Here is a 20,353-nt window from a genome sequence, read left to right as displayed (position 1 = left end):
ATTATAAGAAGCCAAGGGTTTGAGACAGGACAAACTAAAAAAGCAGAGAATTGAGGATAAAGAAGCCAGGTAATAAGTAAACTGAAGGGAGTATACAGGGATTAGCTGAATCACGTTAACGTGGTTCTCAGAGTGAAAAATCCTGTGGTCTAGCACTATGTCAACTTCTATTCTTCCTGAAGCCAGGGCTTGCTCTAGGCTCTGTCCCTGCTAAGATCAACCCTTGGTCAGAGGATCAAAGGGCCATAACCCTGTTCATGATTCTTGTAGCAAACTCCCATTACTTGAAACAATCCACGAATTTCTGGTCTCTACAACCAGGAGAATCCAACGAAAGATGCCTTAATTTGCATTTAGGACTTCTTTTCTCAAGTTTATTGCTTTTTTAAAAAAGTAGACAATTTTATATTTTTAATTGTATAATTAAATTTTAATTATAGGATATGAAATTTAATTGTTTATTTTGCTAGAGCTGTTCAACAATGGAACAAAATATCATAAAGAGGTAAGGGAGCTGAGCTGATCAACTTCAGTCAGACTGTGACTCACAAGCAGGGATGTGCATTATGTGAGGAGTTGACCATGTCTTCTTAAAGGACAGTCCAGACGTCAGATTCTAATAATATCAGGGAAAGTTTAATCTAATTTATTAGTCCCTGGCAAAGGCCACTAAAATTTATTCTTTGAAAACTTTCTCAGGAGAAAAGTAAATTTGACCCAAAGCCATGAGTTCTTTATTTTTGGTGACTTGAAGGGCAATTTCTAAAATTAATGATAGTGTCATCTGGATTTAATGTGAAATGCTTTTGTTCTTCCTTTCTAAATAGTGTATATTCTTACTGTGAATATACAAATAGAATTCAGCCAGTTTTCTCCTGACATCAACAACAGTTCAGAGAGAGCTACAAGTTACGTAAATGATATAATAAATTATATAAAATGTTGCCACACACATCCCATAACAGATTTTTTTTAATGTTCCAATAAAAACAGTAATATACAATAAATGGATTGTTATGGTTAAAGAATACTGATTTACTTCTGTCTAAATAAGAACCACTAATTATTAGGAAATATTAGCAAACCCTTTGGCAAAATTACATTTTAATTAGAATTTGAAAGGGAGAAAAATCAAAATAAGACAATGTTTTGTGATAACTCTGGATTTCATTCTTATTTTTGTTTTCTGTTCCTTTTTCCAGTGGAACGAATCTGAAGTGAGATTTGCAGAATAGTTCCACTTAACTAAAATGTATTTAATTCTTAGATGAATTAAGACCCTGCTATCGAGACCTTGGTCTTTCTAAGTTAATTATTTTTTTATCATATGGATTTTTAAAAAATTAATCTAGGTTAATATTTCAAAGCCATTGCTTTTAGAAATGTTTTCATAATTAGTGATTCTCAAATCTATTGATAACAACGTTGTCCCCAAATTGAAGAGTCATTAGCTGCACCACATCTCAGACTGCATTTATGTGACATCTATTTTCCTAACTCTATGGTGTAATAAGGACTAAAAACTTTCCAGAATAATGCCACGGTAAATTAAATGACACTTAGCATAAAACCCCGGTTGAAGACTAAAACCTGGCAATTTCTATGGGGTGAGGCTATAGTTTTGCCTTTCTACAGATAACATTTTGTCTCTTGCTCAATTTCTCAATTGCTACTTTTAAAAATTAGCTTGTTCCCTAGTTAAATACTTACCACTAGAGAAAGCGAACAAGTAAAAAGGTAATGAATTCCACAACTGAGGTTTTCCTTTATCCCTTGAGACTAAAACTATCGGGAAACAGAAATTAATATGACACGTTTGCATATTTTATTCTTAGTTTATAAGGAATAATGTAATACTAAAACAAAGTATGACCTTAATTGGCTGATTACATGAAATGTAATCAGGTCTGATTACATGAAATACAGTGCCAATAAACATAAAAGGGCTTTTCTTAATGAGACAATATCTGTCACAAAGCCCATGGCCCTCTCTTCATAGGAGAGTCACTTACCCAGAGATTGTTAGCTTAAAAATATATGTAGCATAATTTTGGTGACTAAACATTTGGTTTCTTTTAGTGACATGTGGTTCTTCCCATGTTAAAGATGAAAGAACCTGAAAATATGAAAAGAGCAGGAAGAAGGGTCCCTGTGGTGGTAGGAACATGCATGGAGAGACTAGAAGACAGACCATAGTCTGTGCCCACTGGGAGCTCACGGTCAGCAGGGGATCAGGAAAGGCTTCCTGGAAAATGTACAGCTGGGGTAAGTTTTGGAAAACAGAATAAAATTTTGCCAAGTGGGAGGGCAAAACAGGGCATTCTGGGAAGACAGAAGAATATGACATATTTGGGGATTGATAACCTATTAGAAAATGTTGAAGAGTAAATTGTTATCGGGGAATGGAAAAAGATGAGGCTTGCAAAGGAAGCAAGGGGCAGGTCATTGAAGGACCCGGTATGTCACGCTAAGGAATTTGGCTGTATCCAGTAAGGAATGAAAAATCATTTTGATACTTAAAACAGAGGAGTGTCAAGATTTCAGTTCAGAAAGATCATTCAGGCAACAGGATGGGAAACATATGAAGGCAGGCAAAGCCCAGGGGCAAGGGAACTTGGCCTTAGGCATGGGAAGTGAGCAAGGCAAGATAGCACTGGGATGGCAAAGAGCAGGAACAGACATTTATTGATTGACTGCGTGTGGAGGGGGTGGGAGGAAGGAGGATCTAGTATTAAGTTTCTGGGTGGGTTGTGGTGGCATTGACTAAGAACAGGAGTCGAGGAGGAGGAAGAAAAAGTTTTGAGAGAGACTCGGATGACTTTTCTTTGATTGGGTGTAAATTTTTAGGAGATATGCTTGGAAAGGTATCCAAAAGGCAATTGGACCCACAGATCTTGGGGAGACATCTGTGCTGGTGATATGAATATAGGAGTCATCTCTTAGACATATGGGGCCAAATCCATAAGCAGAGATGAATTTTCACAAGGATATTGTAACAGGGTCTGAGGATAGTTGCTAAGGCAGACCACTATTTAAAAGCAATAACTAAAATATAATTATCAGAGAAAAGTAAGAAAAATTAGAGAATAAACAGGTGAAGTGTAAAAACACAGTAATATTGAAATTAAAAGAGGATAAGATTTCAAAAACTGAAAGTGTTAAAGAGGATCAAATGATGCAGACACATAAATAAGATAGAGATCAATGTCCATTGACAGTGGTGATGTGGAGGCTCTAGCTATTTTCTAGAGTAGTTTTAATGGAGTGATGGAAGCAGCAGCCAAATTGCAACTGGATGAAGAATGAATAAAAAACAAGAAAACAAGGTTTCTTGTCTTGATTTCTTTTCAGTGTTGCTTGGATGAAAGGAAGGAGAGAGACAGGAGTGGTAGCTACTCCCACTACTGGGCAACTCAGGGTTCAGTGTACATTTGTACCCTGAGTGAAGGAGAAATATAGAGGAACCATGTGAGATGCAGGTAAGAGATAATACTCTACTACTAATGATAAAAAGAAGGAGAGTAGCTAACTTTTTTTATCACATATATGACAGGCACGATGTTAGGTACTTTACATGAGCGATTGTGCTTTTTAATCCTCGTATGGAATAAGATCTCTGAGATGGTGGGCATTAAAAAAAAGAGCTTGAAATTTATGGAGTTACAGAATTAAAAAAAGGAAGTTGAAGACCCACAAAAACACAGCAATAAGTAAGCTGTCGAGCAGAAGCCCTGAGGGCATCACTGGACAACCCTTCACAGTGATTGGTAACCATTATGCTGAAAAAGGGTCATCAAGGGACAGCTGACTTACGCCTGCCTAGTACATCCTGTACATTCTAGGGCATTAATAATACTAGGAGTTATTAATGTAGTTTTTAGTTTCTTAATAACTGTGAGCAAAAATGAATTGCTGCTTGCCGATTTACATTTCATTATCTGGAAAAAATTCAAGTGATTTATTTGGGTTGAATGATTTGGGTCTATAATAGTTAAGATATGCAATCATCTGTTGCTTTTCATGATAATAGAAGAAATCATTGGTATGGATACACAAAAATAATACATAATCCAAGCATTTCAATACATTTGCTTTTACAATACAATTTATATTAGACATTTTGCATCAGGCTTCTCTGCCATCCTCTTAAAATTAGTTTGTAATATGTAATCATTTACCATGAAACCAGGAACAGGGCAAGGGAATTCCTGGGAATCTTAGGGATCATGAATTAACATGGGGTTAGGTATAACCTGGTTAACTGCAGATGAATCCTATGTCTGAGAAGGGCTTGGGTCTTGGAACCAGAGCTGTTCCCTGAATTCAAGAAGACCTTGGAAGTAACTCAGTTGTAGGTACTATGTGGAAGGTCTTTCTGCAAGATGAAGCATGGAATCAGAAGGATACAGCAACAGACATAGATGGGGTGGTCTTGGCAAGCAGTTTGCATCAGGGCACACAATACAGAGTAACAAGGGAGCTGTGAAAGACTGAGTGTGCAAAAGTTCTCTCCATCAGAAATCCAAGAGGCCAGTCAGCAGACTAACAATATCCAGGAAGTTTGTTTGAGGCAGAATTACAGTCTATGAGGGGGGAAGTTGGTGGGATCTGACCATTTTAAGTCTCTAGTCTTAGTTACCAAGTGCAAATTGCCAAGTCAAGGATCACAAATGTGTAGGGAAAGATGATAAGTTCAGATATCGAAACTGAGACACAATCCAAGGCCATGCTAGTCACGAGGACATTACTGCAAAGGGTTTCACTGAATCCCTCCTGTCCAGGGTTAGAAAAGCGCACGGCGAAGATGACCAGGCTGAGCAAGCTGGGAGGGCTGGAGAACTGCTCTTTAAGCACAGAAGAATAAAGAGGACGGGAGCAAGGGATGACATGGCAAGGGCAAGTTGGGATGACTTTCTGTTTCTTTATGAGTCATGGTTTGTATTAAACCTACTCCCAAAAAGATTTGAGGCAGTTAAGGCTGAGATTAAAATTTTATGTGCAAATAAACAGATGTCGATTAATTAAAATGGAGTTTTAAACATTGAGATCAAAGATAAAACAGATATAGAATTGAACCTGCAAGAATGTTTTAACCATAAGTGATTTAGTTTATGTGAAGTTATTGATTTTCTCCCACGTGAAAAATTATTTTACTCTCTCATATTACATAAAAGTCTATAATGGCCCATGAATAGGGTCTGACTTTTCAAGTCACCTACAAAATGACCATGTATTCACATGTGGTTACTGTGCAGAGGAAAATCACCTGACGACTTCATTCTTCTGCTAATTAACTATTTATCACAGTGGGAAGGAAATGGACACATATGTACAGGTGTATTCTATGAGGACTGTGTGAGCATCACACACGGTGGTCATGAACCTATGCTGTCAGCAAACCTGGTTGTGAGAATCACCAGAGGTTGACGCTGGACGAGGCCTACTGCTCATCAGGTGTAAGGGCACAGAGAGTTTTGTGTGCATAACAATAATGGCCTACGTTAGTCTTGGGTTTCTATTCGGATTATTTCTACATTCTTAGATTTTTGTGTAGGGACCTAGAGAATGAAAGAGACATGTGAAGGAACTTTAGTATCTGGAAAACACATGAGGAAAGATTGAAAAGCACTTGGATTTTCTTACGTGATTGGTTTTTCATATATTCTATCTTGTAATGTGCTTGTAAGCTGTCAATAGGACACAGGTTTCCTTTTTATTCCACGTTTTAAAACAGTATATATAGCTTTCCTTTATATGAGGTCATTTAAAAGAAAAGACCATTTTACTAAAACTTAAATGTACTGGACATTTTTTTAATGTCAGAAAGATCCATTTGTATTCAAATCCATGTTGATTCTGTTTCCTGCATTAAGCACAATTTTCTTTGCAACCACTTGTCACAGTTCAAATTCATAATGTAACACACTCTAAATTCTGTCCAACATTACCAGTAGAAATGTCTGTTCCACTTACGTTGAAAATGCGTTATTCTGCTTTTCACATCTTATGCCTTTGCAGCTTAACCCTTTTGTTTCTTCATAATAGAAGTATAGTTGATTCAGGCCATTTGCAAATGCTAGCAACACGAGGCAGTATATGAATAGAAACTTCAAAATGTCCAGGAGCATTCTTCCCAGAGATATTTGCAGAGGCCCCAGGTGAGAATTTGCCGTAAACAGTGAGATCAGCCGCAGGGAACTGAAGATGTTTGCAATAGCAAATAAAGCTTCAGCCACCAGAGTGGGGTGCCACATGTCCCAAGATTCTCGTGGATTAAGAGCACTGTACTGGAGAAAAGAGAGAAACAAAGGGAAAATAAAACCAACACATATATATGAAGATGTCAAGGTCAGGCCAGGATGCTTTTTCAGGTAGATCCAGCCTATTGTCAGGAAGCTAATGTCCTCCAAGATAGTGGCAGCAATACTAATCTATACAAAGATAAGGATTTATTAAAGTAGTTTATAACTTAGGAACTTTAATCCAAGTGGCCTTTCTGGTCTGTCCTTGTCAGCTGTGGTATTTGTTAAGATGTGAATTACATCTTTCCTTGACCTTTCCAATGGAACTTTAAAAAAAGAAAAGGAAAATGTTACATAGGAAAAAGCATCTGATTTTATATTGGGAAAAGATAGCAATATCATAATAACAAAGAAAACTACATTATAAAGGAAAACTACTAAATTTTGAACAAAATAACCAATAGCTTTACTTACCATATTTGACACACACGCCTATTCTAGAGGAATGCATGTAGGATACAAATTACATATAAATGAGCGGAAGTAGTAGTCCATTGCCGCTGAAATAGTAATGACCAATATGGGCATAACCATTAGTGTTTTGTATTTGTTATATCCTAAATAAAATCTAACTTAGAAATCTATGAATTGCTAATTTTTTATATTTAATAGGTAGAAAATGTGATATTTATCTGAACATTCCTTAATTAGATAAAATACGTGATTTGAGAAAAAAATATTTGCTCCATTAAACGTTGACCAGCAATTATTTACAAAGTAAGACTTAGTTAATTAAAATGTCAGCTTTGAATTATCTTGATATTATTCAGCTCTATAAAGAGCACAATGAAATTTATCCTTTGTACTATTGAGGTAAATTTGTATCCTTTTTTTTAAAAAAGGGTCAAATTTAGGGGCCGGCCCAGTGGCGCAAGCCGTTAAGTGCACAGGCTCCACTGTGGCGGCCTGGGGTTCGCCAGTGTGGATCCCAGGCGTGCACCAATGCACTACTTGGCAAGCCATACTGTGGCGGCGTCCCATATAAAGTAGAGGAAGATGGGCATGGATGTTAGCCCAGGGCCAGTCTTCCTTAGCAAAAAAAAAAGAGGAGGATTGGCAGATATTAGCACAGGGCTGATCTCCTCACACACACACACAAAAAAGGGTCAAATTTGCTCTTTGAAATATTGCAGTGTGAAAACCTATAATTAAACCCGTATAAGAATTGAACAATAAATTGAATTCTCTTCTTCATACACATCACTAAAAATATGTCTAGACAATTGCATCCTTTTCCTAATGATCATGTCAGGAAAAAAACTTTACTTCTGTATGAGTCCCGTCAGAATATTTCCATTCTTTTAATATCGCATTTTATACCAAAGACCTGTACAAATGTTAATTATTTCTCTTGAAACTAATACATAGTATTTTTCAATCTCCCTGAGGAGAAAATACATCACAAGCTCCTGATTTTGTTCAACACTCGGACTCTTGCTTGAGTGACAATTTAAAACAATCAAGTTTGAACTAGAAGGAAATTATTTTCTATTTTTAAATCCTGATAGCTGTTCTTGAACATTCCAACACATAGCTTCAGCATAAAATAGCTAATGATTGAAGATACAGAAATAAAAACAAAAATTTAAGATTTTTTTTTGTTCATTATAACAAGTATCAGAGCGAGAGTTTGCAGTAGCAAACACAACCTAATTCTCTCCATTCAGTCCCCTCCATATATTATGTCACCTTTTCCTCCAAAGACTAAGATCACATTCATCTTCCTTTTCTCACTTCTCTTAAAAGACACACATATTTAAGTACAGAACATCTCCCCCTCTGTTGATGGCTAATTATATATTTCTCTCTTTTTTTAACCTAATATGGTTCAGGACCATATCTCAAAATGTACAAAATATGAAACAGTAAGCATTCTTAAGGATGTGATCAATTTCTTGGAATTTCTCACAACGTTGAACACAATGCCCTGCATGTAATAGACGCTCAAGAAACGTTTTCTCCCATCAAGTATTCATAGTCCAGTGAGGATGACAGGGACAACTAATTATAATAAAAATGCTCTCAGATATTAACACAAAGTGCTGTGGGAAGAAAGAAGAGAAAGTGGTAAATTCTGTCTGGAGCTGATGGGGCCAGGATGAATAGACTGACACATTGTCTAAGCTTTAAGGGTCCTCTGATGGTATGGAATCTAGTGGAGATGCCGTTCCTTGTTCTAGTTTTCACAGCCAGTTGGAGGCAGTTGGATGTAGAATCCATCATCACATGGTGATTGACTCCAGCTCTACCATTGGCCTACTGTACTTCAGAACCCTTCTTAGCAAATTTTCTCAGCTGGGACTCGTAAGAGGAATCATAAGAGGAAGGTTTTCCATTTTACAAATCATGAGATGCTAGATTCTGCCCCAGTATATTGACCCAAGTCTGCTTCAGAGTCTAGCGCTTCTGGTAATTGTTGGGAAACAATGCTCCACGAATACGTTTACATTTATGCATGGTCAGAGCTTCCTGAGCAAAATATTACTGGAGTCTGGGCTAAAGGATGTTGAATGGGAAACAAGCCTTGGAAGTTAAAGATAGAGAACTCCTGATTTAGAAACATCTCCCGTGGAGCCATCTGCTTACACTCTCAGGATAATAAACCTGGGGACCTTTCTCTCCCCAGAGAAAATTTGTTTACTTTAGAAAGTTAAGGTCTCTTGCTCCCCTTCTCCAGGGGGAAGATGGGCATCCGGCACAGCTGTACTATACGAGCTCTGAGATTCATAATTTCCCAGTTCCTCTCCCGTGTGCAAATTCCTGTGTGCAAAGGGTACATGTGGCTCTCATCTGTCACCCTGTGGGGGATTGGGGCATGGGGAATTGTTGTTAAGATTGTTATATAAGTAAACAATTTGTCTATTTTCTGATCCAGAAACCTTGTTTCCTGTCAAGAATGGAGATATAAACATTTAGTAATTATCTCTTGATTTCATTCTTTTAAATTTTGCTTTTTAATTTTTTTCCTGTCATTCACATATACATTTACTTAGGTTTTCAAGTAGATGCATTGTTTTACAAAGCAATTTTTAAAATTCTTACAAACCCTGGTGTTTTTAAATTTGTAGAGAAAAATTATAATTATTCAGTTATTAAATGCATTTTTCACACCTATTATTAGGAATTAAAAGATTAATTTCAATTTAAAATTTTTCTTTGGCTCTATTTTCTAAAAATTATCCACAAAATCTATATTCGCTCTTCATCTTTGCGTGTTTGCCTCCAACCATTTGCGCTGCCTCCTCCCAGTGTCCTTTGCAGGTTCCTCTTTCTCTCCTGCCCCTTAAATGTTGAGTTTTCTTCTCAAGCCTCTTCTCTTCTCATTCTACTTACTCTCCCTGGATGTCTTCTATGCTATCAACTGTCAGTTATGTGCTGATGACTCTCAGTTTTACATCTCCAGCCCAGACTCCTCACTTTACAGTCATATTTTACATTCTACTGCCTTGTTGACTTTTCCACTTGGATATTTTATAGTCATCTCAAACTCACACGCCAAAAATAGAACTCATCATCTTTTCATCCTCAAACTCTCTCTCCATTTACACTTTCTGATCTTAGAGGATGGCAGCAAATCACCCAAGGCAGAATTTGAGGTTGATCCTAGAGTCTTCCTTTCCAAATTCCCAGCCTCTAAACTCAAATCTCATCTATATTACTTACTCCTCTTCATTAGTATCCTCACTGTCTGATAAGAGTTTCTCTATTTCACAGAGAAATTACTATAATAGCCTCCTAACTGCTCTTCCTGCCTTGAACCTTATCTGTACAATCATCCGTTTCCTCCATAATCATCTTGTAAAAGGGCCCATCAGACCATCTCACATTTTGCTTAATGTTCTTCAATGACTCTGCATTGTCCTTAAGATGAAATTCTTGTTTCCCAACAAGTCATGGAATTTGAGTCTTGACTTCCTTCCGAGATTGACCTGCCACTTGTCCCTAATTAGGTACTTAATGCTCTGGCTCAAACTTTTAGTAGTGGTAATTCCCCTAATTACCCTCGCATTCTCACCAAAATGCCTTTCTACTAATACCTGGCCTTTGTCTAGAATGGATTTAAATTCCAATTATTTTGATTCTTCAGCTACTACTCATTCATCAAATATATGTCGAGGGGCTTACTCTGTGTCAGGCATTATCTTCAGGTGCATCACCTTGATCAGACAAGATCTAGTTCGTGCCATATGGGTTTACAATATAGTGAAGAAGACAGACATTAAACAATGCTAATCCTTCCTTTGAGAAGTACTCTTTGACTGCAGATGAGTGGACACAAAGATTCTGCTGACCAGAGCTGGTAGCTCCATGTTGTAGAATAATCCTTGAGAGAGAGAAAGAGATCAAGAGCTACCCTACACACCTACAGCTTTTCTAGGACCATCAATTCCTGTTTTCCTTTTTCGCTCAAGTTTTTTCTTTATAGGCTAAACCTACCGTAGTTTGGTTTTGCCCTAAGCCTTCATTTCTATTCAGATTCTTTTTAAGAGAACTGCTCCTTTGGCAGACCTGTATAGTAGAATATTCGCCTTTGTATTACTTGTCAGTTTTCCATGCTGGGAGGTTTGTCTAATGATTTTAGGTACTAGACATCTAGTGGAATGCTTTATATATGATAAGAGCTCAAAAATTATTCTAGGGTGACGAATCAGAAAGTGTGTTGTTAGAAAAGGGGGATAATTTGTAGAAATGTGAGTATCTTAATATAGCTGGAATATGGAGGGTTTGGGAATAGTGAAGAGTCTGAGAAGAAGTTGGTGCCATGTCATGAAGTTCTTAGCAGAAGTGTTAAGAAAGGAAGATGAATCCAATCATAATATTGGATCATAAGTTCCTTCAATATAGGAAAATATATATTAGTGATACCCACTCAACACAAAGTTAACATAAGGGAAGCCACATTGTAGAAAAGAAACCGTATTGTAACTTTGAATGACCTCTGATTAACCAGCCCAGACATGCTCTGTGGATTTTATGGCCCCTCCAAGCTGCAATAAGTCAATAACTTTGTTCTTTTGAGTTCCTTAGGAATGTGATGACCCCTGGGCAGAGTCTATGCTGATAGCCATCATAAATGACAACTGAAAGATGAGAGTGTAGGGCGTTGCTCTGGTCTCTGATGCATATCCAGTAAAACAAAAAACTGCCAGGTACTAAGACCAGATGTCTGCCTCCACCTGGAGATCAGATGGATGTCCCCACCTGGAGACCAGCTGCCTCCCCCACCCAGAGACCAGCCCCATATATAACTGGCCTGTAGTCTTTGTTCTGTAAGATGGCTTTTTTTGGACATTAGTCGGCCATCTTGCCCCTTGCTAGCAAGCTGTAATAAATAGTCCTTTCTCTCCTACCTCCTTGCCTCTTGACTATTGGCTTGTCTTGCGGGGGGCAGAAGACCCCCTTTGGGCAGTAACATTAGTTCATCTTTATGTCCTCTGTAGACTCTGATGCATACTTATAAAAGTCAAGTAATGAATCAAAATAAGTAAAAATTAAATTGATGCAAAATGAAAATATTTGTCATATTAGATTAAGTAGAAAATTATATATACTGGTTTTACTGTCTGATTTATGAAGTGAAAACCTTTCCCTTTCTACCAGTTGGTTAGATAATTAGTGAAAGACAATAAGAAGGCACTTGGTTTTCTCCTGTGGTAGACAATACTCGATTAAACAATTAGGATTCAGATCTCTGAAGTTCTCTGCCATAAAACTAAAGAATATTTAGAAAATCCCAAAATTTGGAGAGTACTCTACAGTTATAGCATTTGTGAAATGGAAACAATATTTGCCACCTTTCTAGCTGATAAAACTAGGAAGGATCAATGAGATATATACTTAGAACTATTTAGAAGAATGTTGCTATGAAAAACATCCATCATGACTGTTAAAATAAGTGTTCTTATTCATAATAATTTTGATTTTTGAAAATATTATTTAAATTACACAGTGGAAGAGGCATAGGAAATTAATCATTTCTGCTAAAAGACTGAAGATAAATATAAGAGATAAGTTGTACATATGGAGAAAGGGCTGGGTAATATTGAGGGGGAAACCAGCCCTAATGAAGTTACAGTAACATTTACAATTGTGCCCAGGCATCAACGAGCTCTGTATTCACACTTCATACACAGTGAGATGAGAGAATGACTGACATACCTTCCTCTGGAGAATTAGGAGCAAATTAAAAAGAAAAAAAAAGCCACAATCCATGAGCTGCGAAATGCTAATGAATCAAGGTTTTCCAGGAAGCACCACAAAGGCTTGCATGTAAGGAGGCCACTGAGTCACATAGATCTCTCTGTTCTGTCTTTGTCTATACAATATAATGCTGTTTCATTGTACATAAAAATGAAAAACAACTACTGAGTGCTTGTACTAAGCTCTATTCTATGGCATTAAATGTGTTTTTTAATTTAATCTTCACAAACATTCTACGGGATTTGATTATTAGTTTCCTTTTACAGGTAAGAAAATTGAGGCATAGATTAAGTAATGTGCCCCAAATCACACAGGTAGGGAGTGGTATAGGCAGTACTCATATAAAGTGTGGATCAGAGCCCAAAGCATGGCCTTGGTTAGAAGGGCCTCACTTGTGTGTGTTTTAAAAAGATACTCCCTCCAGGTGGATGAATTACAAAAGGATGAAACCATTAAGCAAGGTGGCCCTCTGTCAGACCTATTCTAAACGGTTCTCCCTCCGGACAGACCGATCACAGAGATCACAGAAAGGTTTCCCTTGTTGTGAGCTGACAGGGTTTCTTTTGGTTTGGATCCATAGCTTGTCCAGAAAGACCCTGGCAGGATTTTCACTCCCATTGATGGACCCTCAGAAAGGCAGTAGAACCTGTACAATCCTAGGAGAGATCCCAGTTATAACTCTTTGATAATCTTGCCTGCACTACGCTAAAAACCTACTATTTACCAGGAAGCGGCATCAGGATAATTACATGCACCCCATACTTCGTAATTAATAACTCATCTATCTTGTGGGTCTTACTTCCTAATTTTTTTTCAAATCCAACCTTCTATTAGCCACTCCTGTGTCCACTGTTCCACTTTAGGCATTCAACATGATTGGACTCATTCTCTGTTTAAATTTCATTAATGACTCCTCTCTACATAGAGAGTAAAATCCAAACTCTATAGCAGGAAGTGGAAAGTCCTTTCCATCCTCTCTCTGCCCCTGTTTCATGGATCAACTCTCATAGATACTGATCTCCTTTATATACTCAGACTTTTGCACATCATGTCTTTTCTTCCCGGCATGCTCGTACATGTTCATGAACACTCACTCTGTCCTCTATATATTTCCAGGATGCTGCCAGTAAAGTTTAGTTCCTTTCCTGATGCTCTGATGTAGACCTTATCACACTGTAAAATCCTTATTTACATGCATTTCTCTTTCCTCCACCTGACTGTGAACTACTTTAAAGCAGGGACTATATCTCAGGCATCTTTGCATTCTCAGCAACCAGATCAAAAGCTGATTTCTTAGTGTGCTCTCTTAAATTCTTATTGATTGAATTAGTTACCTGACTCACATAATGGCTGTTTACCTTTTTTATAGCAGAGTCTATTTTTGTACACAGAAAAGGCAGCTTTTCCTAAAATACTAAGTTATAAGTTATTAAAAATTAGCATGAAAATTGAATGATAGGGTAGTGGCAGCCCCATGACGTAGTGCTTAAGTTTGGCATGCTCTGCTTTGGTGGCCTGGGTTCGTGGGTTTGGGTCCTGGGTGCAGACCTACACCACTCATCAGCCATGCTGTGGCAGCAACCCACATGCAAAATAGAGGAAGACTGGCGCAGATGTTGGCTCAGGGCTAATCTTCCTCAAGCAAAAAAAGAGGAAGATTGGCAGCAGATGTTAGCTCAGGGGTGAATCCTCCTCAGGGAAAAAACAAATTGAATGATAGAACAAAAATAGGTATGGATAGAGAGTCAACAAGTCAGCGTGACATCATAGTCACTCAAAGTAAGTGCTCTTCTGATTATCGTCATCATTTAACAGATAAAAAATTGAGGCCTGCATTAAATAACTTGCCCCAAATCACACAGGTTACATGTGGTAAAGGCAAGTGTGAATCCAGAGCTCAAACTCCTTTTTCAACTAAAATAAAGCAAATGAAGAGTCATAATAAAGACCTTACAAAAGGCAAGTCCAGCAGGTTCATAGTATCTGAAGACAGAGCAGGAGACAGGAGTAAAAGAGAAAGAAGAAAAACCATTAGCGAGTGTTTATTCTGTAACAGGCACTTTAAATATATCAACTCATTTACTTCTCATACCAACAACATAAAGTGGAAATGAATTTTCCTTATTTTATAGATGAGACGCAGAGAGGTGAAGAAACAGGGTCAAGTTCACACAACTAATAAGTGATGGAGGAAAGAACCAAGCCCAGGAAACCTGACTCTGAGGTGCATGCCATTACACACTACCCATGCAACTCGAGTTTTAGTGACACAAACTTATCATTCAGAAAGAACATGTCATAGTTCATATTTACAATCATAGCTGAACTCTCCTTAACCAAGGTGCATAAGTAAACTATATATTTCTTGAAGATTCCATGTTATTTACATCATCATCATCTAAGGTAATTTCTGTGTATTTTTCCATCTCTCTTTTCCCCCCTCTTTTCCCTCTTCTTCATCACTTGGGGTGGGTGAGCTTAATTTTAAATATAAATTTTCCCTTGGTATAGTATAAGGAACAATATTTACATTTTAATATTAAAATAGATGTTTCACATGAAGAATTTACAATTATTTATGAAAATTCAAATCCCATATTTAAAAGTGTAGAGGCAAAAAATCCACAAGCATCCATTAATGTAATTGCACCCACTATATACCAGAGTTCTCATATATGAAAATATATATGCAATATATGTAAATACCATATAATGTAATATGTACAAATATTATGTATCTTAGTATAAATATTGTATATAAGAAATATATGAGAGAGGCTCCTTTTAGAATTAATCCCGAACTTCTCTAAACTATTGAATAGAATTATATAGCCCACTCTTCAAAGTGTCTTCCTTTAGACCAGCTACATTAGCATGACTTGGGAGTTTGTTAGAAATGCAAATTTAGGCCCATCCCTAATACCTTTAATTTAGAATCTCTCCAGGTGATTCTTATGCACCTGACAGTTTGAGAAGAACTCTTATGGTCATATAATACCATAATTTTATAACTGCATGGGGCCACAAAACACAGATTTATTACTTTTTAATGCAGAGTTGTGCAAAACAAATTTATAGATATATTTAAGGATCATAACAAAGGAAAGAGGAAGTGGATACATATGCACTTAAAAACAGATTGTCTCCTATGTAGATGCAGAACCTCCTTGGTTGAGATCTTCTTAACCTTCTGCTATCTTACTAAAGTCTTCAAGGGCATTAACCTCAATGCAGAAAGGAAAAATTACCAAACTATGTTTTCATTCTTAAAACATAGCTTCCTTTCCATGAAATTGGTAGAAAATGATTTTTCCTAATGTTTTGGTGAGTACTGGAAACATTTTAATTGAACAAATTTTGGAAACTACGGCCTTTCCAACTTTGGGCAATTTTGACCCTGTCGTAGTTGAACATTGCACAAGGAGATGCAGGCCTTTTTTTTAAGAACTAGACAAAATGAATAAGAGTTCAACTACATGTTAGCATTTTCTAGTTCAGATCACTAAATTGCGTGAATTATGCATGTAAAGTCCAATTAGACACTCTTTATTTTTACTAATTCACTAATCATTTTGAAACAAAATTTTTAAAAAGAAAAGGAAAGAGGGAAGAAAAAGAAAGAGGAAGGAGGAGACGATAATACATTGGTTTGAAAAACATCACCCAAAGTACAAAATAATCCCAATTGTTATTGCAGAACAAAAATGTTTTATGTAAATTATGTGGTTTGGGATAAGACTGATGTTGTACAAAATCTGGGGGAGTAATGGGTGTGCGAGATTTCAGGCATTGTCATGCTGAATGGGATGAGGAGAAAGAAATTATATTCTGCTCTAATTATATCAAACTATATTAGTTTAAACTGAAATGATCATTTCAATGCTTTGAAAGAGTAATATTTTGATCTGTCTATGTAATTTTATCAGTTAGTTATAACTGATAAAAATAGATTTTGGTTGCCAAAATTTAAATAGTGTTTGAGGTAGAATTTCATTAGAAATGAAAAGATCTAAAAACTAGAGCAGCTATTATTAATAATTTTGAGGCATCATTCAATTTATATGCAAGAAAATTGGGTGATAACTTCTAAGTGTTTATTAAAATTTGTTTTCTGGGGGCTGGCCCCCAAGTTCAGCACATTCTGCTTGGCAGCCAGGGTTGGGTTCCCAGGCACAGACCTACACCACTTATCAGTGGCCATGCTGTGGTGGCAACCTACATACAAAATAGAGGAAGATTGGCACAGATGTTAGCTCAGGGCAAATCTTCCTTAAGCAGAAAGAGGAAGATTGGCAACAGATGTAAACTCAAGGCGAATCTTCCTCAGCAAAAAAAAAAAAAAAAAAAAAAAAATGTTTTTTGACTATAAATTGTGCATTGTTATGCCTACAATAAAGTCATGAGCTGATGAAGATCACAACCAGATAATGCTCCAGGTAACATTATTAATAAAATTAGTAGCAATTGAAGGTATAGCAATATTTATCAGAACTTATGCTTTACCAACAACATAAACGATAGTTACCTTTACAAATGCAACAATTTTCAAGGAGATTGTTGCTAAATATAAGGAGTTCATCACAAAATCCATTAGATTCCACCAATCATGGATGTAATCTTGAAGTCCGCCATCCCACATTTGTTTAATTTCTCCCCATATAAAACCTGCAATTATAGAAAGATTCATTGTAAGTGTGATTTTTTCAATCAAATCACTAAAAACAGAGATAAAGATATACAATTTAAGAATTATAGAATCTCGGAGCTGCAAGAGACTATATAGTTACAGTAAATGCAGCATCTATTTTTATAGGTAGTAATATTGAGCACCAGCCAGATTTTAAAACTTTCAGGACACTCAGCTAATTGTAGAGAATGCTCTTAGGGCAGCTTCACTTTCTTTTATCCATTTGATAAATGCATAAGAATGTGCAATTTTTGAATCAAACTGCAATTCCTCTAAAACTATATATTTTTCTGATGGAAAATATCATAACATTTACTTATAAACAAATACTTTAAGACATTTTTCCTCCCAAGTCAAAATGACTCAAAGATTCATGAGAAAACAGTGTATCTAGTGAGTATAACTGGCTTAATACCATTAAGCAGGATACTTTGTCGTGCTTTTGTGAGCTATTAGCACCTTCAGAGATCTGACTTCAGTTCTGTACAAAAGACAGTTATAACATTCATGTTACTTCATTAAAATACCTTATCTCTAGCAATAGCTTTAGAGCTACATCCAGAGAAAATAAAAATCTCTTTCCTTTATTATGGTCATATTTTTAATAGAAAATATTTTATTTTCAAATCCTATGAAGTACTTTTAGAATATCACTGTATATCATTATTCTATTTCCATAATCTTATTAACATTTTATAAATCTATTTTTAGGTCCTGATAATGAGAGAGATACCAAAGTATCTAGAATCAGGAAATATTAAAAGAATAAATATGACTTTATAACTACATTAATGCAAGCAAACAATAATAGTCTTTTTAAGATAATGATAGTCTAGAACGTCAAATGTGTAGCACAGTTTCACATCTGCCCTACACTCGAAGCAAGAAAAAGTCAGAGTAACTACAAAATCATAACTTTTCATGAGCCCCTCAGAGAGATGAGAAACCAAGGTGCCTATACTTCAAAGAAAAGCAGGTTCCTCCAAAGAAAAACACAATGTGAGCATTAGCTCGCCTGCACCAGAGTGCAGGGGTAAGAGACATGGCAACATACAAGAGAGGAAGAAGATTTCAGAAAAACTTTTGAAACAAACTTCTAAAGGCTGAGTGTGAGCTAGTGCGAGAGGATAGAACCCTGGGACACAGACCAAGGAGAGTCTCCACACACTTGCCTGCTCTTTTCCATAGATCCCATCCATTGTTCAAAAGGCTGATTCTGGGAAAGGCACAGAGGCCTACCCAGCCTCCTCTCCCTTAAGGCACAAAACACTTTAGCCCTATGGGAGAAGCAGGAAACAGTCCTGGGCCTAGGGTTTATACCAATATCACTACAGGTTTCCAACCACAGGGGGAGGTCAGGAAACTCTGTGTTGCACATGAGCTGCAAAGTTTTACTGCCATGAAAAGGAGGGTATGTATCCTTGAGAAACTGCATCCCTAATGCATAGGCCTACTGAAGTCTGACTCTAGGCCACAACAATGGAGAACATCCCTGCCTCACATCACCAGGCTAACAAACACCAGGCAACAAGCAGAAGCTGGCAACCACTGGAGGAGTGGCAAGAGCGTGGATCGAGACACCTCCTGAGGCACAGGTGCACAGAGAAGGCCAAAAGCTGTAGGTGGAGCAGGAATTCTGAGAATAACCCCCTTTCCCAGCTGTTTTAGTCAGTTCAGGCTGTTATAACAAAGTATCATAGATTGGGTGTCTCATAAACAACAGAAATTTATTTCTCATAATCTGGAGGCTGCAAGTCTAAGATCAAGGTATCAGCACGGTTGGGCACTGGTGAAAGCCCTCTTCTGTGTTGCAGACTGCTGACATCCCTTTGTATCTTCACGTGGCAGAAAGGTAGTGAGCTAGCTCTCTAGCTGCTTCTTGTAAGGGCACTAATCCCATTCATGAGGGCTCCATCCTCATGACCTAATCACTTCCCAAAGGCCCCACTTCCATACCATCACACGGGGGGTTAGGGTTTCAACACATGAATTTGGGGGAGACTTTGGACACAGACATGTAGTCCATACTACCACCCTAAGCAGAAGTGGAGGTGCCCTGAAATTGATTGCAGCAATAACGAAACCCAAACTCAGCTCAGCTCCTAACTACATTGCTTCAAATTCCTGCACTAATGTTCTAGCACAAGAGGCATGTCTATTTTCAGGCATAAATGCTGTATACTTCTGTCTAGCCTTCTGCACAGGCAGAATAAATACCCTTACAAAATACACACACACACGCACACATATGCACACCATGATACATCATATTCAAACTGTTTTAAAAAAAAGATAAAGAAAAAATAGTGAAGGCATCAGGAGTGAAGGGTGGGGCGGAAATAAAAGATACACTGCATACAAAGAAATATAAGACTGACATCCAACTTGCCTGAAACTATGCAAGACAGAGGGACATCATTAAAGTGCTGAAAGAAAAACAACCTCAACCCAGAATTCTACACACAGCACAAAGAGCTCTAATAAATGAAGATGAATGAAAGACTTTTTTCAGACAATGAAAAATTCAGTTTATTGCCATAAGACCCATGGTACAAGAAATGCTAAAGGGATATTTTGTAGGCAGAAGGTATACGATGCTAAACAGAAATTTAAGTTTATAAAAAGAAATAAAAATCTATATCCAGAAATAGTTAAAAGTATATGTACAAAATATTTTTTCTTATTTTGAATTGATCTAACAGATAATTGAATGCCTAAAGCAAAAATAGTAGCAATATATTGTGGTTTATAACATACGTAACACATGTAAAAGTAAAATGTGTGATAACATTAGCACAGAAGATGAGAGGAATTAGAAACATACTATCATAAGGTTCTTATACTACACATACGACAAAATAATATTAGTTAAAGTTAGACTGTGATAAATTAAAGTTTTATATTGTAAATCCTAGGGCATCCTCTTAAAATATTTTTAAATGTATAAATAAAGATCCAGAAATGTAAATAAACATAAAGTAACAAAAAATACTCAATTAATCCATGAACAGGCAGAAAAAAGTGAAAAAATGCAACAAAGAACAGATGGAGCAAATAGGAAAAACAACAGCAATGGGGTAGATTTTAAATCCACCAATATCAATAATTACATTGAATGAAATGCATGCTCTGAACACATGAATTAAAAGACATATGGCCGAAT

At 36.8% G+C, this 20,353-nt stretch overlaps 1 protein-coding gene across 5 annotated transcripts in view; it reads right to left on the bottom strand.

Annotated features, from left to right (window-relative positions):
- TRPC4 (transient receptor potential cation channel subfamily C member 4) overlaps positions 1-20,353 on the bottom strand; it is a 223,799-nt gene that overhangs the window by 23,941 nt on the left and 179,505 nt on the right. For all 5 annotated transcript variants that reach the window (XM_087436166.1, XM_014791307.2, XM_087436167.1 and 2 more), the window contains 2 exons: positions 17,029-17,168; positions 5,974-6,287 (listed from right to left, as the gene is read on the bottom strand). In XM_087436166.1, coding sequence (XP_087292292.1) covers positions 5,974-6,287; positions 17,029-17,168 — 454 coding nt within the window. The remainder of the gene's footprint in view (positions 1-5,973; positions 6,288-17,028; positions 17,169-20,353) is intronic.

The sequence above is a fragment of the Ceratotherium simum genome, chromosome 10 (genome assembly GCF_057802395.1).
Source record: "Ceratotherium simum simum isolate JZ-2026a chromosome 10, ASM5780239v1, whole genome shotgun sequence".
NCBI classification, from domain to species: domain Eukaryota; kingdom Metazoa; phylum Chordata; class Mammalia; order Perissodactyla; family Rhinocerotidae; genus Ceratotherium; species Ceratotherium simum.
This window is presented reverse-complemented; position numbering and strand designations above follow the sequence as displayed.